This window comes from Mercenaria mercenaria, chromosome 8 (assembly GCF_021730395.1).
Source record: "Mercenaria mercenaria strain notata chromosome 8, MADL_Memer_1, whole genome shotgun sequence".
NCBI lineage: Eukaryota > Metazoa > Mollusca > Bivalvia > Venerida > Veneridae > Mercenaria > Mercenaria mercenaria.
In genome coordinates this window covers 22,803,346-22,826,696 of record NC_069368.1, presented here as the reverse complement: position 1 = coordinate 22,826,696, position 23,351 = coordinate 22,803,346, and the positions used below count along the sequence as shown (strand labels likewise).

Genomic DNA, 23,351 nt, shown 5'->3' with positions numbered 1-23,351 from the left:
AGTAGTATAGTACCCGTTTTGAGCGTGGAAGGTGGGGGTTGGATTTCCGGCCGCTATATACCGAAGACGTGAATCAGAGAGAGTAATCCTAGCTGGATTTAACGTAATTCGAAGACGGTCTGCCTGTCCCTAAATTAACGTATTTAGTTACGTACAATTACTTAAGTTAACCACATATTTACATTGGTTTAAGACGATTTAAGCATATTGATGGATTTTCACGGGGATTAGTGTGCTCGCGTGATAAAATGACCCGGCCCATGCTCTTAAATATTTTCAATCCAATTTGTGAATGAAAAGATAAAACTGGTTAAGGAGGCCAGCAAAGATAAAAGGTCAACTTTTTCCTGATAGGCCCTGTGCCCGCTTAAAGGACAAACATGGTGATTACTTTAAACCCATGTTTGTAAATGTTTAATTTTCTATCCAATTTAAAATCTTTACAATGATTTACTGTTTGATATAAGGGCCGCTCGACCTTTGATATTAAAACTAAAAGGCCGTGGTAAATGTTAAAGTAGTGATAATGGATTTAGTTTAGTTTTTTAAAAAATGAAAATGGCTTAAGGATTTTTTTCTCTTTGCTAGTGACATTATGGATAATTTTAGACAATGTGAGAAAAAAGTGTTGGCCTGTGAAAGCAAGATGCGTATCTTAGCATTTATTTAAATCAGTGATCGGAATTTTATAGATCAGTAAATGTGGAATAATAAAAAAGTGGTGATAAATCGCAATACGTAGGCTTTTTATGTAAATTTTAACAAATTATGGTAAAAAAATGAGGAAAAGTTGTGTTTTACCGTACAAAGATCAGGATTACATAAGCGTATATTTACAGCATTGTAAGTTTATTATTATTCGTGGCGAATTTATTCAAGGACTTAGTATGTGACAATTTTATACATTTTTTTTATCTCGGTCGTCTCTGGTACTATCTGGTCTAAAATTTAAAGCAGCACGCCTGAAGATCTACAGGGCAGTATTGATTTTTTTCAATATATAAATCAGTATTAATTAAGTCGATATATTTTGGGTCAGTTAAATTTCAATGTTTTATGTCATGTTGTACTGCGTTAATAACTGAGTATACATCTTTTCTATGTTTTACTGCGTGACTAAGGCAGTAGACAGATGTTCTGTATATCTTGCAAACTATACAGGTGTTTTATACAAGTAAACACTGCAGGATGCAACTTCAAATTTTGATTTTCCCATTTCAGTAACAATTTTCAAAAATTTGACTTTACTTTTCGCAAAATCAACGCTGTATATATGTAATAAATCACACATTACGTTATCACTCATAAATATAATGTGCCGTTATGTTATCTATTTTTATCACATGCTTGACGTCGCGGGAGTGTAATAAAGCCATTAAATAAAAATGATAATACACATGTGTAATAAAGCTTTGACGTCGACGTCGTTTACAGTATGGGAGACGTTGATCAAATTGACTTGTTTATAAAAGAAAGTAGATTTGTTGATGTTTCGACAGGAAACGATAAATGTAATAAAAAGAATATTACATTTGTGACTTTCCACATTGAATTTATTAAACTCGTTGAATGCTCGGCAGAGCCTCGAATTTTATTATTTTATTCAACTCGTTTAATAAATCCAATATGAAAAGACACTCATGTAATATCCTCTATATCTATTTAGTGTTATATATTATCTATTAAGTATAACACTAGCAACCCTGCGTAACATTGCACTTTCCTTCCTTTCCAACTACTTTGAGGACATCACCCTATAACACCCATCTAAAGCCTTACATTTTAATATATTGGAATGCTAAGGCGTAAAAAAAATTGTTTGTTTCCGGTATCCCGACCTACCCTAAGTTTTTGGCCCGACCCTAAATGTTGGCCTTGCTTAGAGAATATTTTTTCAACTTTTTAACAAAAAGTTGCAAAACTGCAGTTTTTATGCTTTAAACATGGCCAGTGATGTTAGAAATCAATTTACTGATGCTCTAAAGGCATTACCCCTTATAAAGTCTTCCTCAATAAAATAAATTCAAAAAAAAAAAAAAATCCGACCTACCTACCCTATTTTTTTTATCATGTTACCGGAAACAAAGAATTTTTAGGCCTAAATAGTTGGTTTCTTAATTTCTATTTCTAAATTACTAAATTCTTGCTTATATTGATCAATGTTAAAAGCTACGCAGTATAGTTTGTTCTCTTTTCACATCTTACATTATTGGTTTTAATCCTGCTTATATATCATTGTTCCTTTTATTTATTTATTTTTTTTTTATTTTTTTGCTTCGGTTTTTTATCTAACTCAAATATGATACTTTTTTAATATAACGTGATTTAGTGCGTACTTTAACATGATTTAGTGCATATTGTAACTTAATTTAGTGCAGACTAATAATATATTCAAAATATTGAAATTGTATCCATCTTGAAAGACATAAATACTGCATGTTTTTGGTATCACAATATCAAGAGGTAAAGAAAAATGAGAAGCCGATGGTGCAAACAAATTATATTTTATGCCATTATGCACTGTCATTTTTAGACCGAACGAGGCCCAGCTTTTTAAACTATTTTGGTTAAATTTCGCCATACAAAAAGTGGACGCACTGGTCCAATGGTAACACGGTCTGACTATACGAAACCAGGAATCGTGAGGTCGAGCCCGACTCAGCGGATTGGAGTCCTGCGCATGGGTGATTTACGCCTAGCGCGCTAAACACTATTGATAAAAAACACTCCAGTTGTCAGTCAGATATGTAGAAAAACTACGTACCCCGTTAAACACGTAGTAAAATTTTTATGTACACTATGAGAAATTATTCACATATATTAGCATACGATATTTTGTAAATGTTTCGAATTATATGTTTGGCGGTTCAACTATGAGGAAAGTTTCAAATTTCAAAGCAGTGACTCTTAACAAATCTCGGCAATTTTCGCACGATTGCGTAACTTCGGCATTTTTCGGACATAAACGTTGTTTAACGTGCATATGAAGAGCGGAGAATGCCGAAATCGCTTACGGAATTAGCCGATTACCAATACGGGTCCACTACCTTAAGATTGTAACAACTCTACCCTTGATTTTTGGTGAGCAGTGTATTTTATTACAATAAACCCTGAACAAAAAGTGTCATCTGTATGTTAATGAAATAAAATGCGTTCCTAAGCGGCAAATAAAAAATAAATAAAAGAAGCATTATCGAGCTTGCTTTCGGCAATTCAAACAGGTGTGAAACTTTGAAGGATACGTGAATCACACTATTACTAATCATAAAAAAGTAAGAAATTGAGAAGTTAAGATGTTTTAAGTAAATTTAATGCCCCCAAAAAATCATAGTTTAACGTTTATTATATTTTAATATTCTTATAATTTGAAATAAAATATTCGTGTTTGTGCTGAGTTAACAACCAAGTCATTCTAGATCTGGTACGAAATGTACACTGACTTTACCTTAATATTTTAATTATATATCAAAGAGAAAATAATCCAGCGAAGTATTTTATCTTTAAGCAATGGGCCAATGAATTCTTTTTTATTACGATTTACCATTAGCTTGTGAATTGAAAAATATTTTTGACTTTTGTGATGGGCAAGCAGCAATTTGTAAATGATAGAACATGCATACATTTAAAATATAATGCTTGGAGTTATTTTCTTTACGGTAGAAGATCTGTGTTGACGCGGCAAATAACTTATTCTCTGTGTGCGATTTCGACATTCCGCGTTTTTACGGAAAGCCACGTGCGCGTTTAGCTACGTATATGTCCGAAGAATACCGAATTGCGTAACGAGTTACGTAATTATACGGAAATTGCCGAGTGTCATTACGGATTAATTACATTAAATCTTTTTTATTTTGTTATTAAATAACACAATGTCATATTTAGTGTGTATCTTTCGTCTACAGTCATTAAAACGTGTTATAATTAAAAAATAAACGATCCGTCTTTTTTATTTGATTGTCACATCTTACGTTCGAGTTCAACTTAACTTATGAATTTCATTAAACAGCTCATTAACTGAGATGATAATGTAACATTTGACATCAGTACTAAGTATATTTGTCAAATAAAGAATGTGTTGTCCGTCCTGTTAGTTAAGATGTTCTATTAGGGCCATCTTCGTTTCACATCTCCGGCCTGTGAAATTATCATTACATACGATGCGAAGTCACGATTCGGAGGCGCAATGGCATCGTGTTTTTGATTTACAACACATACATCTATAAGGCCAATGTCTTATAAAATTGATAAAATTGTAGGAGACGGTGTTTTGCACAAAGCCTGTACTTTAGACAAGTTACACAAATGTCAGTGTGTTCATATGAAAATGAATCTGCATTGCGGAGATATTTAAAAGGACATAGTGAAACTGAATTCAGATATATGTTCTCCGTGACAGTTTCATAAAAGAAATTGCGTTCGATATCCTTCGTCCTCCGCCTCTGATACATGTGGGGATGTTGGCAGTTACTTGCGGAGAACAGGTTTGTATTGGTACAGAATCCAGAAAAATTGGTTAGATTACGACCCGCCATTACATGACTACATTACTGTTGAAAAACGGCGTTAAACCCAAAACAAACAACTAAAGTTCGTAGGTCGGAGGAGCGGAGTAAAGATGGCTCTAAATTAACTCCGTAATTAAGATCTTGAGTGAAAGTACACACCTTTTAATATTTTTCTTTGACAGAAACGATAATATATTAGCCTGAATATTTACTTCAAAACAATTGCCCATTCTTAAGTAATTTTCATTATATTTTAGGCTGTGAATGGAGACATATTCCATTGTTTCAAGTTAAGTCAATAACGTATTTAACGTCTCATCAAATGTACAACATAAAACAGCATTTTACATATACTGTTATACAATCATTGAAAATAAAAATGCCCGTCTGAAAAGAAGTACAAAAGGACGGGTCTTTGGAATAAATACATCAGTTGGTAAAACTAAATGTGCCGTACGGTTTTGTGAATCTACGCTAAAGTTAATCTAGTAATCAAAATTCAGCGATTATAAGTGCATTAGTTACATGGGACTGAAAGGATTTTACATTAATGTTTAATAAGATTTCAAAAAATTCAAAACTAGTTTATTAGTTTCTTTTTCTTTTCTTTTTTGTATTATTTTAGTAAATAGGTGCAGAGTACGAGCGGTAGGTTAATTTTATAATTTATTTTTTGGCAATATTTTTTCAGTTTTAAAATCTTGATTGAGACTGTATTTAAAAAGGATGTAAAAACAACATTGAATACTTACTATTTATAAATTTATAGAGTAGATTTTAAAATGCATTGTAAAGGATAAAAGATCAAATAAAGATAGGAAATTCTACTTTAACCAGCCGTCGTAAATCGGTCTTTAATTAATTGAAAATTAAGTGCTCAAAAAACGTCGGTGCAGTTGTTATATTTATTGTTGATTGTATATTTGAGCACTTAAACGTGGCAAGAAGTTTTTCAAATGATAAATTTGGATGGATGGGAAGTCAGTAATTAATGTTGCGAATTCAAGTAAAATGATTTCAATATTATAATGCACGCATTCATGAAACGGTTTTTTAAAGCTGGTACACATTATAAACAGGGGAAAATTGGCATGCGTCACTGCCCTGTTGACATGCTTTTTTTCACTTTCAGTGACATTTGCTTTTTCATTCAATTGAATAAAAAAAGAATATAATTATCAATAATTGATACAGACGCTGCGTTTTATTGTTGTTACTTAAAATTGCATAATGAATAATTTGTAATAACGAACGGAGACTTTACTTCGAGTCTTGCGCGTGCAACGATGAAAAGAGGTTTTTATGCGACTTCATGTCCAAGCATTTGGGGGAAAAGATTAAAATCTGAAGTTCGTCTCATTCACACAGATCGGGTGTAAAATATTTTAGAAGTATATTTCATATTTAGGAAAATAATATAGTGAGATGAGACAGATATCAGTTTCTGTTTGTGCATTGGATGTCTTGTGAACATTTAAACTGGAATTTATATCATTTGTTTGAATGTGATTTTTGCAACATGTTGACACATAGATTTTATGCACTGGATATACTTATATTCCTGACATGAGGCGTTTTTGGATCATTATACCAATTTTGGTAAGTTTGCCTTTATAATAGATTTGTTTACTATTTACATGCAAATTATATAAAATGATTCATTTTCTATGATATACATAAAAAATGAGATAGACTGCACGTGCATATTGCTCGAGCAAAATTATGTCATAATATTTGTCATTCATAAAAATGTTTGATGAAGATATCAGACGTGTGCAGTCACTGTATAAGTGAGTTATCTAGGTGAAAACGTTATTTTTAATGGACTGTAGAATCCCCAAACTCTGTCCTGGCGAGAATTAAACAAGCGGGCTTTATGGGCTCTATAATAAACACTTACTGAATGACCTGTCGGTAAGTAGTCAAAACTATTGCCCAAGATCGGATTATTACATGACATCTGACATTAAATTTCACTGTTTTTTTTTTTATTACTGTTTTATTTCTTTTTACTTATCATATACCACAGCATAGGGACCGGCGAGTCGTGAAATAATACTTCCTAGCTGTGTTATACAGTGTTATATTTTGTATACAAGATAACGATGGGAATGATATTAGTGATATAACTTGCAAAATTTTTTTTGTAAAATATGATACAGTTGTGACACTTCTTCTTAAGACAATATGATACTGTGTTTTGTGAACTTTGTAATACTAACAGTATCATATTTCTTTTCTTGTTACCAAAAAATACTTGTTTGATGTTTTTTCTTTCGTAACAATTTGACAGCGAAGTATGGTTGATTTTGCTCTACCCCTATTTTGTCTTTTTACCTCAAGTTTTGATGTGATTCAGTATGTTTTGACAATACTTATATGAGCCGTGCAAGGAGAAAACCAACATAGTGGCTTTGCGACCAGCAAGGATCCAGACCAGCCTGCGCATCCGCGCGGTCTGGTCAGGATCCGTGCTGTTCGCTAACAGTTTCTCTAATTTCAATAGGCTTTGAAAGCGAACAGCATGGATCCTGACCAGACTGCGCGGATGCGCAGGCTGGTCTGGATCCATGCTGGTCGCAAACCCACTATGTTGGTTTTCTCATGGCACGGCTCATATAGTGTATGATATTTAAGAACTAAATATTCCGAAAGAGGCGTAACAATTTGTAATTTTGTTTGTAGATATATACTCTGTTTTTGCAGTTTCTTCTCCGATAATAACATTATCATAAGTAATACTAATGTAAGTATTGCATATTTGTTAGTTTATTTTACGCCAGATGAAGGGCTTTTTTAGTTTTATGTAGACAATGTACATTGTCAAAATTAACGTTTAAATATTCAGTGAAGATTCACCTATAGGATCAAATAGGTTATTTTTACTGCGTTATTTACTATACCTTTTTTATTTTCATACCTGGCAGAAGAGAAATTGATCTATAATTGTGACATGATTGACAATGCGTAATGGGACAAACAATTATATACAAGTTCGGTACGAACATTTCGACAATTTTCCATTATTATATCGTCCTAAATTTGTACCACACACACATCGTAATTTGACACTACATCAAAATAAATAAGTATGAATACAAAATGGACCTGTGGGAAAATTTGATACCAAAGTCCAGTACAATAATGATGTTATTTACATCAATTAGCGCTAATTACCCACAGCTGTTTGTATCTTTATACATTTCTTTACAGTTAATCATAATTGTTATTTTCAGGTAGCTAGCCATCTGAAATAAATATATTTAATGTGAAACGCGATAGTTCATTAGCTCGAACGATTTTAACGGCTTCGAGATAAAAACGAATTCGCGTTAAACACGCAGATAACGAAGGGGCAAGTGAGACGGCATTTTCAAACTCAACAGGGCTCCGTGTTAAAAATTTATATTACATACCAGTCTCAACACTACATCATCTGACTGGTTGATTTTAACCTTCACCCTGCTAAATTTCTAAAATGGACTGGTCCATCATTCAATTTAGACAGTACCGCTTATTATTCGAAGGGAGGTTCATTGAGAATTTACTGACCGAACAGCGAACAGTGTAGACCATGGACGTGCAGGCTGATCTTGATCTGCTCTGGTCGCAAAGGCAAAACCATTTGCCGCCAGCAGGCTAAAGGTTAAGGAGTAAGGCCATGATTTATCAGGTTGTCAGAGGGGCTTGTAGGCTGTAGCCTGCTTTTCAGTCCTAAGGTTCGAATCCTCCCATTATCAAGTTTTTCTTCAACAGTGCATTATGTACTGGTTAATGTTTAAACATAGATTGTTTTTATTCATTCATCTTTTACTATTAGATATAATATTCTTTTTATTTTAAATTTTGAATTATTTGAGAATCTGCCCGACCTTGAAGTCATCATATCTGACGTGACCCCGACACGTCACATACATGTAAAACAAACTGTACATGTCTTAAATACTTTTTGGTGTCGAAAGAGGAGAGATTTTGAATTGTTTAGGTGTAAGAACAGCTTTGGCTAAGAATGTGTTCTGGGTTCCAAATGTTGATCGTTGGGCGATGGTCAGTGAGACCTTATATGCCCAATGATATTGATGGTGTTGTTATTGTGGTAGAAGGGCTACCTTGCACGCTTGGATGACAGTTAAGGTTTCGTCTGCCGGTCGACGATGTTTTATTCATCCGTCGAGCAAATGCAGTAAACATGCTTTCGTTACTTGATGAACGAGCGTGAGTCGACAGCGTTAATACAGAAGTCAAAGAATGTTATCTTTTGAACTCTTCGAAAACTGATCTTGACTTGGCCTTAACCTAGGTTAGGAAGAATTTAGCTGAGAGACGCTGGCTCCATCTTGCCCCCACCCCAACACCCCTCCCGACCATCCACATTTGTTCTTGGCACGTTGAACCGTTTTGTATTGTTTAACTATTCAATAACCATATGAATTCTTCGCATGTCAACAGAACGCATGCGTGTTCCATCAACGTATTTTTTGCTTTTAGAGTGAAAAGGAAAAAAAACTAATTTGTATTTCTTAAGCTTTAAGCTGGCAAATTGCTTGGTGAGTGAAAAAGTTAAATATGCAGGTCTTATTTTTGATTTGTGATATTTGCAACCGGATTTGTAACAACAATTCTAAATATCTTCCGTTTGTGAAAAAAATTACGGTATGACTGGTGTAAACTTAGCGGATATAAAACTCTATTTTTGCATCAGCCTCAGACAGCAAGCAATTGATTGGTTAATACTGAGCCCTGTCATGAGACTGACCAATGGCAACTAGTCTTACAATGAAGCCGCTATACTCAAATATATACTGAGGAAACTGCCTGCATGAAATAATTTAGAATGACTTTACTTTTTTAATCAAACTACTCGTAAATATATAAAAATTCACCCGGCATAAACAAGTTTTTACATTTCAGAATTGATAAAAACGTAATAAATTACATCGATGAGTGGAGTAAGCGTCTGGTCTTCTTTTTAATTGTTTTTTATTGGCACCAACAGCCTGTTCTCTGTATGAACAAGTTTTAATTAACAAGAATACTTCAAACAGAGGGCAACTTGGTTGAGAGATGACGTTATAATTGATGATGTTCGTATTAATCTATTTCATCCCTGTGAAGTATTTAAGTCAACTTTAATGAGTAGTGTATAATATTTAAAGATTGATGATGGGGTAAAGTGTTTTATATTATTTGACTTCTGGGTGTTTATCTTCTGTGTATCGAGGGTCCCTCATAATAGACCCTTGTACATCTAGAAATTGGTATGATAAGGGTACTTAGTAGGCTGGCTATCTGTCTAAAATGACCTAGATTTATCTTAATATCGAAGTGACAAGGGCTTGAACTCTTGTATGTATTCAAGGGGAAGTTATAGTATATATAAGCTAAGCAAGAGTCTGCGCGAAAGACTAGGATGTAAATATTCAGCATTAAGGGAAATGTATGTTCATTGTCATGTTTTGGAAAAGGGAGGTAATGATGGACTTACGATGTGGTCTTATGCAACTAGCTTGCATGTGTCTGACTATCAGATTCTCGTAAAACAAATAGGTAGAAGGCAACTAAAAATGTGCTGTTTTTTTAAACGGACATGTGGTCGCTAAATTATAAGTATCATGCTATTTTATAAAGTACGCGAACTTCTGCAAATACTAAATAGATCGAAAAGCTTTTCTTTTCATATAGAACAATGTTATAAACATTTTACGGCATATATCTGTGAATCACAATATCAGTGTTAAATACACTTTCTTTCCAAACACTCAATACAGAATTGCAGTTTGATATTATATTGAACATTGAACATGATCTTCTCTCAATGTACAATGTACATATTATTATTTTTTTTTGTTAGACGGAGTATCAACTATTATTATACATACCAGACTCCTCATATAAAACCCCGGTCTATAGTTTGTACTATGACCTGTCTATATATGGTTCAACACTAAATTTTGCTCGGTTAAAGTCAGATCTTGAAGAGGAAAAAAAGAGAAAAAAATATTGAGTGGCTTGCCGGTCAATAATCGAAACCATTAACCCTCGGTGCTCAGACCTGGGGCAATAGTTACGACAAGATATTCAATAAGTGTCTGCTGGTGGAATAAAGAAGTGCTTTAGTATTTGTGAAATTATATGCATCCTGGCCTTAAATTAAAACAGAAATCCAGAAATCAAATTTGCAATGATCCATTACCTATTATATTACAAATGTGTATATTTTTTGTGTGTGAAATTAATTTCCGGAGCGCATTCTATTGATGCACAATTATGATAAAGACTTCCGTTCATTTTTGCTGTAATTGAAAAAGCATGTCGCCATACTTACGTGAACAGGATTGATATAATTACGTTAATTGGTCAAATTATGTTACAGTAGTTTAGCGGTAGACTGTAATTTATAACAGATCTTTTTCTTCAATTACATTTTTTCTACTTACAAAGGAAAGGATACAAAGTAGTATAAATATGAAAAAAGAAAGTAAAAAATGCCGTTAAGGAACAAGTTGGAAAAAAAATGATGCATACTAAATTTTCATAGTTTGGAAGCAAAACAGTTTTCAAGTTCAAAATTGACAATCGGCAGAAGAAATAAATCTTAGGTTTTGTCAGTTTAGAAGTCATTCTGTGAAATAAGAATCTAAAATTGAACGGGCTGTTGTGACAACTTTGTAAAGTTTACAAAGAATATATAATAGGCAGAAAAGCGTTAAGCCACCTTAAAAATTTTATGTTTACAAAGAATTATGTTCATTTTCTTATAATATTCCATTAGCAAATTACACAGTTTAATTAAACGTATAGATTCCTGCTAATCAATCTTTAAAAAGAGTCATTGAATATTATAGAATTTGATTTCTATATTGAAAAAAAACCGTTAAGTGTTGATTTCTTATTATACACCAAAAACGAAAAGTGTAGCTCCAAGTTTTATAGTGTATTTTCTAGGTTTTTAATCGGTGAAAGAAAGACGATACTTTTATTGTAAAGCAGGCCATATATTATCCAAATACTTTTATTATTATTATTATTATTATTATTATTATTATTATTATTATTATTATTATTGTTGTTGTTGTTGTTGTTAAAGTTTTGTTTATTTTTTATGTAATAAATAATTATCAAGGAATGGTTTTCCTGTAATATGAACGCATATATTATTATTTACCAGATTTTTATAGCGCTCTTTTCATCTGTAAAATAAACGTTCAAAGGCGCTGAAATAAATATTATGACGATTGTTATAAGTTGAACATTACAAAAAGAGAGTAATAAAGAATTTGGAGAAAATGAGATTAACCGGGTAATGTTCAGAAACCAATTATTTAATAGTTTAACCTATAATAAAAAGTTTTATTTCACACGTAATTTCTGATGTTTATATTTGATTATAGCTCGTATAGAACCCTTTCAGTATCACCCTCCTACTTAACAAATTTCTCATTAGCACGCAATCCAAAATAAATCAAAATTAACGAAATATTTTCAAAAAATTTAAAGTAATCAAATCGTGTAAGCCATTTAATAAGCCTTTTTGTGTTACAAAAATCTAAGCTTTTTTTATTAAAATCGTTCAGATATTTGAGCACTCATTCTATTTTCTGTCACAGAGAAAACTGTCATTACAATCCTTTGTATTTTTCTATTTATTGAAGACAACTTTGGGAATTTCACTAAAGTTTGGTGTTACAAAAGATAATTCGATTAGCATTCTATTCATTCTTTCCCCTTCAATTAGTTTTTTTTTGCAATAATAAAAATCCTTTCTTTGGAAAAAAAATGTAAATGCAAGTAAAATACCTTATAAATCTAACTAGATGTATTTCGTACCATCGAATGGAAGCGTGTAGAATCGAACCGTCCGCCTGTCTGTCCAAGCAACGAAAAGGACATTTGTTGGGTATTGAGGACAATAGGTAATGGTTAATTCTGTTCATTCCGCGCTGCTAATTGGGTACTTCCTTTCACTTGTTGAGTATAACAGAAGAAATACCCGGTAAATGCCCGTTCGTAGGAACGTTCGTCCGTCAGTCTGTTCGTCCTTCTGTCTGTCCCCAACCTCAAGCATACCTTGGATAGAATACGGACAAGTCCCTCATACGGAAAATTCTCATGCTCAAATGCTCTAAGGCGCTTCCCCCCCCCCCCCCCCCCCCCCACCCCACACACACACAATCAAAGCGGGATTTGTGTCCACAAGAAGCAGTGGTGGGGTGAGGAGGATCGGTAATTTTCCCTTACATTCAGGATAGAATTTCAAAATCCCTCCCCCCCCCACCCCCCCACCACACACACACACACACACACACAAAACCGTGAAGTGATTATATTCCTGAAATACAAAACAAACAAATGTATTTTTATCTGTTTCTGAAATTCTATGGCAGGAAAATGTAAGAAAAAAATAGTTGCAGTAACTACCGAAAATGATTCACTTGTGCGGGTGGTCTTGTAGTGCATTGATTTTGCACGTGCTTCGAACGCGGTGCCAATTTGATTCCATTACAGTGGCCTTGTTTTGGCAAGCCAATAATAATGTTGGAGTTCTAAAGCATTTTAAAAAAAGATCTAACGATTTTTTCCGTGTAACATAATATATTGGGTTACGAGTCTTCAAAAAATAAGAAACAGACATTCTACATTTGGAGAATGACCGTTTATTTCACATTATTAATTCGTCTAGCATTAATTGCAAATAGCGATGTAGTAAGTTATAATAAAAAGCGGTGTAGCCATTTGACCCTATTAGTCGGCGATAGTGTCGTCTGTGTGATAACAAGTAGACGATGCAGACGTGGTGCAGACGTCTACCATAAATAAATTAGTTTTTCATAGTTATAAAATTTCAGACATGTTAAATTTGATATAATTTTAATATGTACGGTCTGAAAACGTTTTAGATTTTTTTTCAGTCAAAATCGAGAAAGAACTGTTATATAAGGAAGAAAACTACATGTTTAGTTTTTAAAGAATCTATTGAATGTTATTTTGAAGGCTTTAATATGCTTACTTTATTCGACCTAAAGATTTTGTAGATGTGTATTTTATCAGTCAAATACTTGTTTAATTTACGATATGACACATAAGTATTTTGATAAACATACCACGAGGCGAAAAATGTCAAGTATTTAGTATTTATTTTGATAGAGTCGCACGTCTCCTTTAAATAAGGCCAAAACTATAAATCTTTAATTTCATATTTATAGATAAGTAACGCCTTTATAAGATGCATCATTATTGTTGTAAAACAGCCTTTTAAAATGCTAGAAACACGGCTCAAACAACAATTTTAGCTAAGTTGGTATGCAGGTCGAAGTTCGCGATTAGATTTAGTCGGCAAATCGCAATTCCTGTTTGGAAGTGCTAACCAGACTGCGCTCTGAAATGTTCGATATGTCTTACTATCAGCGTAATGTATTATGAATCCTTTAGATTAAAACATCTGTCTCGAAAATTCAGTGTAAAAATACTAATTCAGAGTTCTCTGTATTGTAATGTCAGTGAAATTATATTATTTCGGACGATAGCTTGTGTATTGTGACTCAAGCGTCATTACGAAGCCTTTCATACGTATATACTTTTTACAAAATAATATTTTAGAGCCATCATACTGTTTTAGAAGATGGCCAATGTATTGTTACAATTTGTAACTTCAGTGTATTCATTAAGTCTCTGAACCCTGTTTGTAGTATAAATTTACAATGTACTATGTAAGTAGTATTTTAGAGCCATCATACTATTTTAGATCATGGCCAATGAGTTGTAACTTATAAATTTACAATAAACTATCTACGTTAGTATTTTAGTGCCATTATACTATTTTAGATGATGGCAATGTATTGTAACTTCAGTGTAATCATTGAGTCTCTGAACCGTATTTTTAGTATAAATTTACAATAAACTATCTACGTTACTATTTTAGAGCCATTATACTATTTTAGACAATGGCCTCTGTATTACAGAAACACTACAGCAGGTTAAAGTCTCTGAATCATAGCTGCGTATTACAGCCTTTGAATCATAACTTCAGATTATGGCCTCTGAATCATAATTGCAAATGACGGCCTGTGAATCATTATTACTGCAGATTATGGCCTCTGAATCACAACTGCAGATAATGACCTCTAAATCACAACTGCAGATTGTGGTCTCTGGATCATTACTGCAGATTATGACCTCTGAGTCACAACTGCAGATGACGGCCTCTGAATCATGACTGCAGCTTATAGCCTCTGAATCACAACTGCAGATTGTTGTCTCTGGATCATTATTGCAGATTGTGGTCTCTGAAACGCAACTGCAGATTATGGTCTCTGAATCACAACTGCAGATTATGGCCTCTGAATCATAACTGCAGATTATGGCCTCTGAATCACAACTGCAGATTATGGCCTCTGAATCACAACTGCAGATTATGGCCTCTGAATCACAACTGCAGATTATAGCCTCTGAATCACAACTGCAGATTATGGCCTCTGAATCACAACTGCAGATTATGGCCTCTGAATCACAACTGCAGATTATAGCCTCTGAATCACAACTGCAGATTATGGCCTCTGAATACCAACTGCAGATTATGGCCTCTGAATCACAACTGCAGATTATGGCCTCTGAATACCAATTGCAGATTATGGCTTCTGACTCACAACTACTGATTATGGTATCTGAATCACAACTGCAGATTATGACCTCTGAATCACAACTGCAGATTATGGCCCTAGAGTCAAAACTGCAGGTTATAGTCGCACAATCAACGGTCTCTGAATCGTAACTGCATGTAGTGTGTAATTTTTTTAATTTATAGCCTCTGGATCATGTTTTCATTGTTATTACGCTATTAAAAACTATGACCTTTATTTTTATCTCAGGTACTTGCAATACTTTTCTATATTGTAAATATTGAGTGATTTAGCTCCTTGAATTTGGAGAAGACTTTCAAGATCAAACACTGTTGTTCAACTAAGAGCCAGAAGACGAAATTAGGAGAAGCTGTGATATTGAAACTCATTGTGATGAATGTCAACTTTCTTTACCGTTATTTATTCTTTATTTTTCAGGTGATAGCTTATAATGTCACTGCGGAGTGGTCAGAGTGGGGGAAATACGGCGACTGTTCGAGACCCTGTGGCGGAGGAATTGCCAACAAGACCAGAACTTGTTTAGGGGCTTCACATACCTGCACTGGCACACATATACGTTACAAAGTCTGCAATACTTTGGTAAGGTGATTTTTTTTTGTTGTTTTGAGTTTGCAAACTTGTTCAATATATTTTCATACTTCTTCTGCCCATCTTTAAACAAAAACAGAATAAAAGTGCCATCCATATGTTTTAGCTCACCTAAACGTCAGAGTGTTCAGGATGAGCTATCAGTAAAGGTGGATGGTCCGGTGTCCATCCTCCGTCGTTCGCCGTCGTCTTTCGTCAACAACTTGGCTTCCGTTTATAATCTTGTAAAATTTCACCAAAGCTGGTTTGTAGCATCGCTCAGCTTTCTTTAAATGGTTCTTTTAAATGAAGTTAGATGCCATCAAAGCTAAAAAATAACAAAACCCATTTTAACAACTTCTTCTCATGATAAGCTCAGGGTGAATCTTCATAGCATCATTGGATGAACCTTATTTCAAGTTAAAATGGTTTTGCTTCTTGACTGACTGCACTCAAGGACACAAGAGCTAAAAACAACTCTTGAACGGCTTTTTCTTGTAAACGGTCCGTTGGATCTTCGCCAAACTTGGTCTGCAGTATCACTTAAGTTTGTTCGATGATAGATAATTTCGCTAGACTTCCTTTAGGGGTCGCCAGAGCGACTGATCTTCACATAACTTGCATTCCTGAATAGATTGTTCTCAAGTTTGACCTAATGGTTGGGATTGGCTGCACTTATGGCCGCAAGAGCTAAAACAGAAAAAAGCACTGAAGTGACTCTTTCTCGTGAACCGCTGGATCCTATTCAGAAGTGTCGTGGTATGATCTTTTATTTAGTGTTTTCAAGTATTTTTTGTTGGGTTGGCCATACAAGGAGGCCAGCGGAAAAAAAAATTAGAAAGACGACGTCTTCTCACGAACCGCTGGATGGATATTCGCTAATCCTGTTCAGAATAATCATTTTATGGACCTTTCTTCAACTTGTTCAGATACCTTTGGCTTGACCAGATTTGGTTAGAGGCATAGCCAAAACTATCAGGTGAGCGACTTTGGACCTTCACGACCCTCTGGCTCTGTCTAATTATTCTGCCATGGTACAAAAGCGAAATCATAAATTCGACATTTGCAACATAAACCCCTAGACACCAATAGTGAACAATACCAAATTATAAAAAATTCATTTTTATTACATAAATGAGCTGCGCCATGAGAAAACCAACATAGTGGCTTTGCGACCAGCATGCATCCAGCGCAGTCTGGTCAGGATTCATGCTGTTCGCTTCGAAGCCTATTGCATTTAGAGAAATCGTTAGCGAACACTATGTTGGTTTTCAGATCGCGCAGCGTAAATAATGCATACAAATGCCCTATCAAGTTCAGACAAAGTAACAGTTTTACAGCTCATCATGAAATAAGCATTTATAATACGTATGTTTTGTATAATATAAAACTTTGTTTTTAATATAAACACTTAACGTACAGTATAAATATGTTCTTTCAGTCGATAAAAACTATATGGACATTTGTTAAACATTCTCAAGTGTCAATTGTAGCGTTATCTTAACATAAATATTATTATCTCTAAGTTTTCAAAACGTTTTAAGTGACATTTTAACCGATAGCCGAGTAATGTCTTTAAACTGATAGCTAAGTTCAACTTGGCGAGTAAGGCGATAGCAAAAAAAAAATGCATGTCATCTGAATGTCAGGGAAATTGAGAATATTACTGTACATAAAATATTTTCGTTTTATAATTTTAGTAGAAATGAAAGGCCGTCTCATCAAAATTTTGATGTGAATAGCCTGTGTTTAGACCACTTTAAAAACGATTTATATGCTGACCCTATAAGATCATCGACTCCACTGATAAGAAGCAAGTATTGAAATTGCCCAACTATATATAATAAACTTTCATCGGCATTTCAACTTTCATATCATAAGTTCATTTTAGTGCATGTTGCCTTTTATTTAATAACTAAAAATTTCGAGATATTGTCGAAATTTTTATTTTTCCAGTTAATTAACTCGAAATTTCGACATAGTAACTCGAAAATGTGACATACTGCTGAGTTGCATAAGAATCTTACCTTTTTTATCGTTTTTATTTTCACATTTGTCAAAGGCCGAAAATGTTGATGGACTACTTTTATTGACAGTATACCTACATTTCCATGTATCATATCTAACATGTACTGTATGTCGAGTTTTCAGAGAATGGGCAAAAGACAAACGAATTGTACGTAATGGCGCACACATTGCCATTTGTCGGTATGGATCTAAATGCATGAAAAAAAAACCAGAGAAAATGTAAAGTTTTAAGTCTAATCGAAGAACACATTAAATTACCTATTTTCACTCGTTTATTTTAGGGTTGTGGAAGCGAGGGCCTCTTTATCAGGGACAAACAATGTCAGACGTTTAACAACGTATCAATTAAAGATAATTACTTCCATTGGGTACCGTACCATAGTTCGGCAGAACCATGCGCCCTCTATTGCCGAACTGTAGAAACAGGCTTCATTTTGAAAATGCAGACACAGGCATGGAACGGCACTGCTTGTGGAACGAATGGAGGAGGGGTTTGCATAGGAGGTCGTTGTAAGGTCAGTAATTCTGGAAATAATCTATATCGAAATTGTAATAATAAATATAAAATACCTAATGACCATCTAAATAATTTTAAAAACAACTTATCTAGTATCATAAAACAAATATTTATAGGATTCTCTCGGATACATTTTGAAGTGAAATGAAATTAAATGTCGAAAATACACTCGTCAAGGTTTTTAAATTGCTTTATACTGACAATATATTTGATGCCTTGTTTTGCTCCTGACATTTAAAATAACTTTACAAGGTCGCCACAACAGTGTCACAACAGGGCTAAGTGATCAAACAAAATGAAAGTTCAAACAAAATGAAAGTTCAACGTACCGTCGAATGTCTGGCAGATGTTTAAACTTCTAAATGTACCAGGTCTAAAGTACTCAAAGTTATTTTTCATCTACAAAATAAATACCATTTGGTGACTAACAATTACTTTTTTGACAGAAAGTCGGTTGTGACGATATTGTTGGCTCGAAAAGAAAACTAGACCCATGCGGAGTATGTGGTGGTGATGGGACGTCATGTGACACAGCACGTGACCATAACAGACGACATAACGAGGCTGACGTCATACGATTCCACTGGGATATAGGATGGAGTATGTGCTCCAAGACGTGTGGGGTAGGGAAGTTAATCATGTTTAAATAGAATATGATGAAGCTTAAAAGAGTAAACAACTTTAATGTACCTGTAGCCACTTTATTTACACGTTTAACAGAAAAGTATACTTGAAATTACTTTAACCCTTATCATGCTGGGCACGATTGATGCTGCCTTTGCGACCAGTGTAGATCATGATCAGCCTGCACATCCAAGCAGTCTGATCAAGATCTGCACTGTTCGCCATTCAGTCAGCATATGTTTGGTAATCACCCCTTTTAACAGTTAATGGTACTGCCCAAATTGAAAGATGGACAAGTTCATCATAGACATTCAGCAGGGTAAGGGCACAGGCAATCGGCATGTGACTTTGACCCCTTATGAATGATGGACCCCCACCCTTTTCTCTACAACCCAGATCCCAAACATAATAACAGAAAAACACATTTCCAAAAAAAAAAAAATGCTATATATAGTGACTTTGACCCCTTATGAATGATGGACCCCCCACCCTTTTCTCTACAACCCAGATCCCAAACATAATAACAGAAAAACACATTTCCAAAAAAAAAAAAAAAAATGCTATATATAAAAAAAATAAAGGTATGGTACTTTACGGCCAAACATTAAGGAAAAAATGGAATGGCCTCAGTAACGAACTCACTGCGTACACAATTTTAGGTCGATTTTTGAAAATCTGGTCTTAATCAACGCATAAAGCATAAATCTTAACGGTAAATATGCACTTTGGTCTCAAGGCTGCATCATTTTGATGCAGCGAGACGCTATTCTTTGACAAAATCATCTCGTACACGATGTGACCTAACCCGTATATTTCTCGGGCCAATAGACAAGTCAATGGCAGCCACCTATTCCCTTCGTTATTTCAAAGCACAATCGTGGCCAGCCTTTAGAAACATAAATAATTAGTCGCTTACCTATAATTACTTCGTCCAGTTTCCGTCAATAACGATGCATCCAGTCAATTTCCCAACGCTGTATTTCTCTCAAAACATCAGCTGCCATGTTTATACCAGCTCACGTGGAGAACACACCTCCAGAATCGACCAATCGCAAAAAGGCTACGTAGTAAAAACCAGTTCCGGGTCGCCGTATAAACATGGCAGCTGATGTTCTGAAAGAAATTTCTCAACGCTGGATGCATCGTTATTAACGGAAACTGGACGAAGTAATTATAGGTAAGCGACTAATTATTTATGTTTCTAAAGGCTGGCCACGATTGTGCTTGGAAATAACGAAGGGAATAGGTGGCTGCCATTGACTTGTCTATTGGCCCGAGAAATATACGGGTTAGGTCACATCGTGTACGAGATGATTTTGTCAAAGAATAGCGTCTCGCTGCATCAAAATGATGCAGCCTTGAGACCAAAGTGCATGTTTACCGTTAAGATTTATGCTTTATGCGTTGATTAAGACCAGATTTTCAAAAATCGACCGAAAATTGTGTACGCAGTGAGATCGTTACTGAGGCCATTCCATTTTTTCCTTAATGTTTGGCCGTAAAGTACCATACCTTTATTTTTTTTATATATAGCATTTTTTTTTTTTTTTTTTTGGAAATGTGTTTTTCTGTTATATGTTTGGGATCTGGGTTGTAGGGAAAAGGGTGGGGGGTCCATCATTCATAAGGGGTCAAAGTCACACGCCGATTGCCTGTGGGTAAGGGTTAGGTTTAGACCTGACACTAGCTCCAAAAGTAGGAGGGTGACAAAAATTGTCATATTTTCTTCTCCGTACTGTCGTTTTTAAAGCAACGGAATAGTGTGGATAGTTATTTTACAAAATTCAAGACTTCAGTGTCACGTTGTATGATTTCAACTTATTTTGATAACTGGTTTAGGAAATTTAGACTGGAGCACTTTTTACCATATGCGTGTATTTTGGGTAAATTCTCTGTCATAAGTTGCATATATTTTAAAGCAATGAAAAGGGAAATGTCCATAAAATGAAGAAAAAAACGACATAGATTCTAATCGTTTTATAGATTTGTTTACTATTATTTATTTTAGAAAGGATTACAAGTTCCGTTTGAAGTGTGTAAAGATTCAGACACGGGGCTAGAAGTCGCTTCCACGTTCTGTTCAAGTCTGGATAAACCACCACTTCCAAAGACCAGGGAATGTGAGGAAAGTTCTTCCTGTATATATAGGTACAGTAAAATATCTGTTAATGACACATTCGAGGACCGAACAACTCCATGCAAATGCAGATATTTTCTTTGCAATAACATGGATTTCCAAGTAAGTTAATCTTTCCAGGCTAATTCACTGTGAAACAACTGCATTTTATTCTCCCCTGCTCAAGAGGGGTTGCATTGTAGTAAGTGCTGCTGAAATGCGTTTAGCGTTCTAACAAGTTTTGGAAATCATTTTGTTTGTTATTCTAATACTTCGCTTTGCTTCAAGCTTATTATCCTTTATGGTACGACTTAAACAGGCTAATATCAACAATCTTCTTAGGTATTTACTAGCATTAAATGTATGTGTATACATATTAACAGTCAAAACGAGTTAGCATCGACAGAGTCAAAATAGGTATCAAAATTGATTGGGTGAAAAAGTTAACACCGATAGAGTCAAAATAGGTAAAACAAGTATTGATTGGGTGAAAAAGGTAACACCGATAGAGTCAAAATAGGTAAAACAAGTATTGATTGGGTGAAAAAGGTAACACCGATAGAGTGAAAATAGGTATTAAACTTGATAGGAGTGAAAAAGTTAACACCGATAGAATGAAAATAGGTATTAAAATTGATAGAGTGAAAAAGTTAACATCGAGAGAGAGTGAAAATAGGTATTAAACTTGAGATAGAGTGAAAATAGATATTAAACTTGATTGGGTGAAAATGTTAACACAGAAAGAGTCAACATTGGTATTAAGATTGATTGGGTGAAAAAGTTAACATCGATAGAGTCAAAATATGTATTAAGATTGATAGGGTGGAAAAGTTAACACCGATAGAGTCAAAATAGGTATCAAAATTGATTGGGTGAAAACAGGTATTACGAAATTCCAAAATTTCATTTTTATTATCTATAAAATCAAAGTATTTGGATTAAATGGATGTAAATACACTTTGTGATATTCTCTATTATAAGTCTGCATAAACTGTGATGTGTACAAAGCACCTAAAACTCAAAAGGACACAAAACGTATACGGTGTCGTGAAAACATGAATGTAACGGTTTGGATAACAAGTGTACACCGGTTTGGATGATTTAATCTCTTTGGATGTTTGCGGTTTGGACTAACTCATTTGCTAATTTTAAAATAATGTTTGTTTCTAAGTAATGTTTTCATATTTTACAATGGTACATGTTCAAATATGTCTTCCGGCAAACCAAGCATGGCCTTCAAGCATTTATTTTAGATTATTTTAAATGTATATGCTTATAAAACAGGGATGTATAATTCCAAGAAATACACTCATATGTTGATCAATGTGAATGCTAATTTTTCTAGTGTACATGTATTTAATCAAACTGGCGTTACTGCTAACAATTTTGAAACCAGTTGTTAACTGCTTTTCAATTACTTGTATCCAAACCGTTACACATCTGATACATGTGATTGACTTACGATGGTATTTTTCTCAAAAATACTATACTTTCAGTTTAGAGACAGATGACAAGATATGTGAAAATGTTTCTTCTTTCTTCATAACTGATTTTTCTGATACAATTACACGAGTTTTGATATTTTACATCATTTAAAAGTTTCGTTTTCGCTTCTTGATTCCCATAATCTGCACGTTTTTATCACTTAGTAATTAAAGCTGGAATGATCTGATCTTTTTGTATCGAATAACTTGAACCTTGGAATGAAAACTGAAACCTAAATAAATCTTTATGTAAAAATTTGTGTTTAATCATAGAAAATATCAAAACTTACGTGATGGACATTTTTTGCTCGGGAGAGGCCATATTGGACAGATCCAAACACACGGCTACCGGTGTAGTTATTATACAGTGTGTATATAACATAAGCATGAGATCACATTTCAATAATAATAAACTAGACACATGATCAGTAGAGGGCAACTCTTAAAATCAAATAGGTATTAAAATTGGTAGTGTGGAAAGGTTAACATCGATACATTCAAAATAGGTGTTAAAATGGTAGGGTAAAAAAGTTAACACCGATAAATAAGAGTCAAAATAGGTATTAAGGTTGACTGGGTGAAAAAATCGATAGAGTCAAAATAGGTATTAAAATTGGTAGTGTGAAAACGTTAACATTTATAGACTCAAAATAGGTGTTAAATTGGTAGGGTGAAAAAAGTTAACATCGATATGTAGAGTCAAAATAGTTGTTAAAATTGGTAGGGTGAAAAAAAGTTAAGATCGATAGAGATTTCCCTTTGTTTGACATTCATTGTCGTGATATCATGATTTTGACTTAAAAATGAGATGGTCCAATAGGATCACCGCATACTGTTTCGATGGCAATGATAGGTGACAAGCCTTTAAATGTG

General features: G+C 34.2%; 1 protein-coding gene across 5 annotated transcripts in view; it reads left to right on the top strand.

Moving 5' to 3' along the window:
* LOC123565467 (protein madd-4-like) overlaps positions 1 to 23,351 on the top strand; it is a 118,382-nt gene that overhangs the window by 59,287 nt on the left and 35,744 nt on the right. For 4 of the 5 annotated variants that reach the window (XM_053549532.1, XM_053549530.1, XM_053549531.1 and 1 more), the window contains exons 2-5: positions 15,560 to 15,721; positions 18,019 to 18,252; positions 18,701 to 18,877; positions 20,887 to 21,026. In XM_053549532.1, coding sequence (XP_053405507.1) covers positions 15,560 to 15,721; positions 18,019 to 18,252; positions 18,701 to 18,877; positions 20,887 to 21,026 — 713 coding nt within the window. Of the gene's footprint in view, positions 1 to 5,591; positions 6,105 to 15,559; positions 15,722 to 18,018; positions 18,253 to 18,700; positions 18,878 to 20,886; positions 21,027 to 23,351 lie in introns of those variants that run through there. The other variant, XM_053549534.1, reaches the window with a different exon arrangement.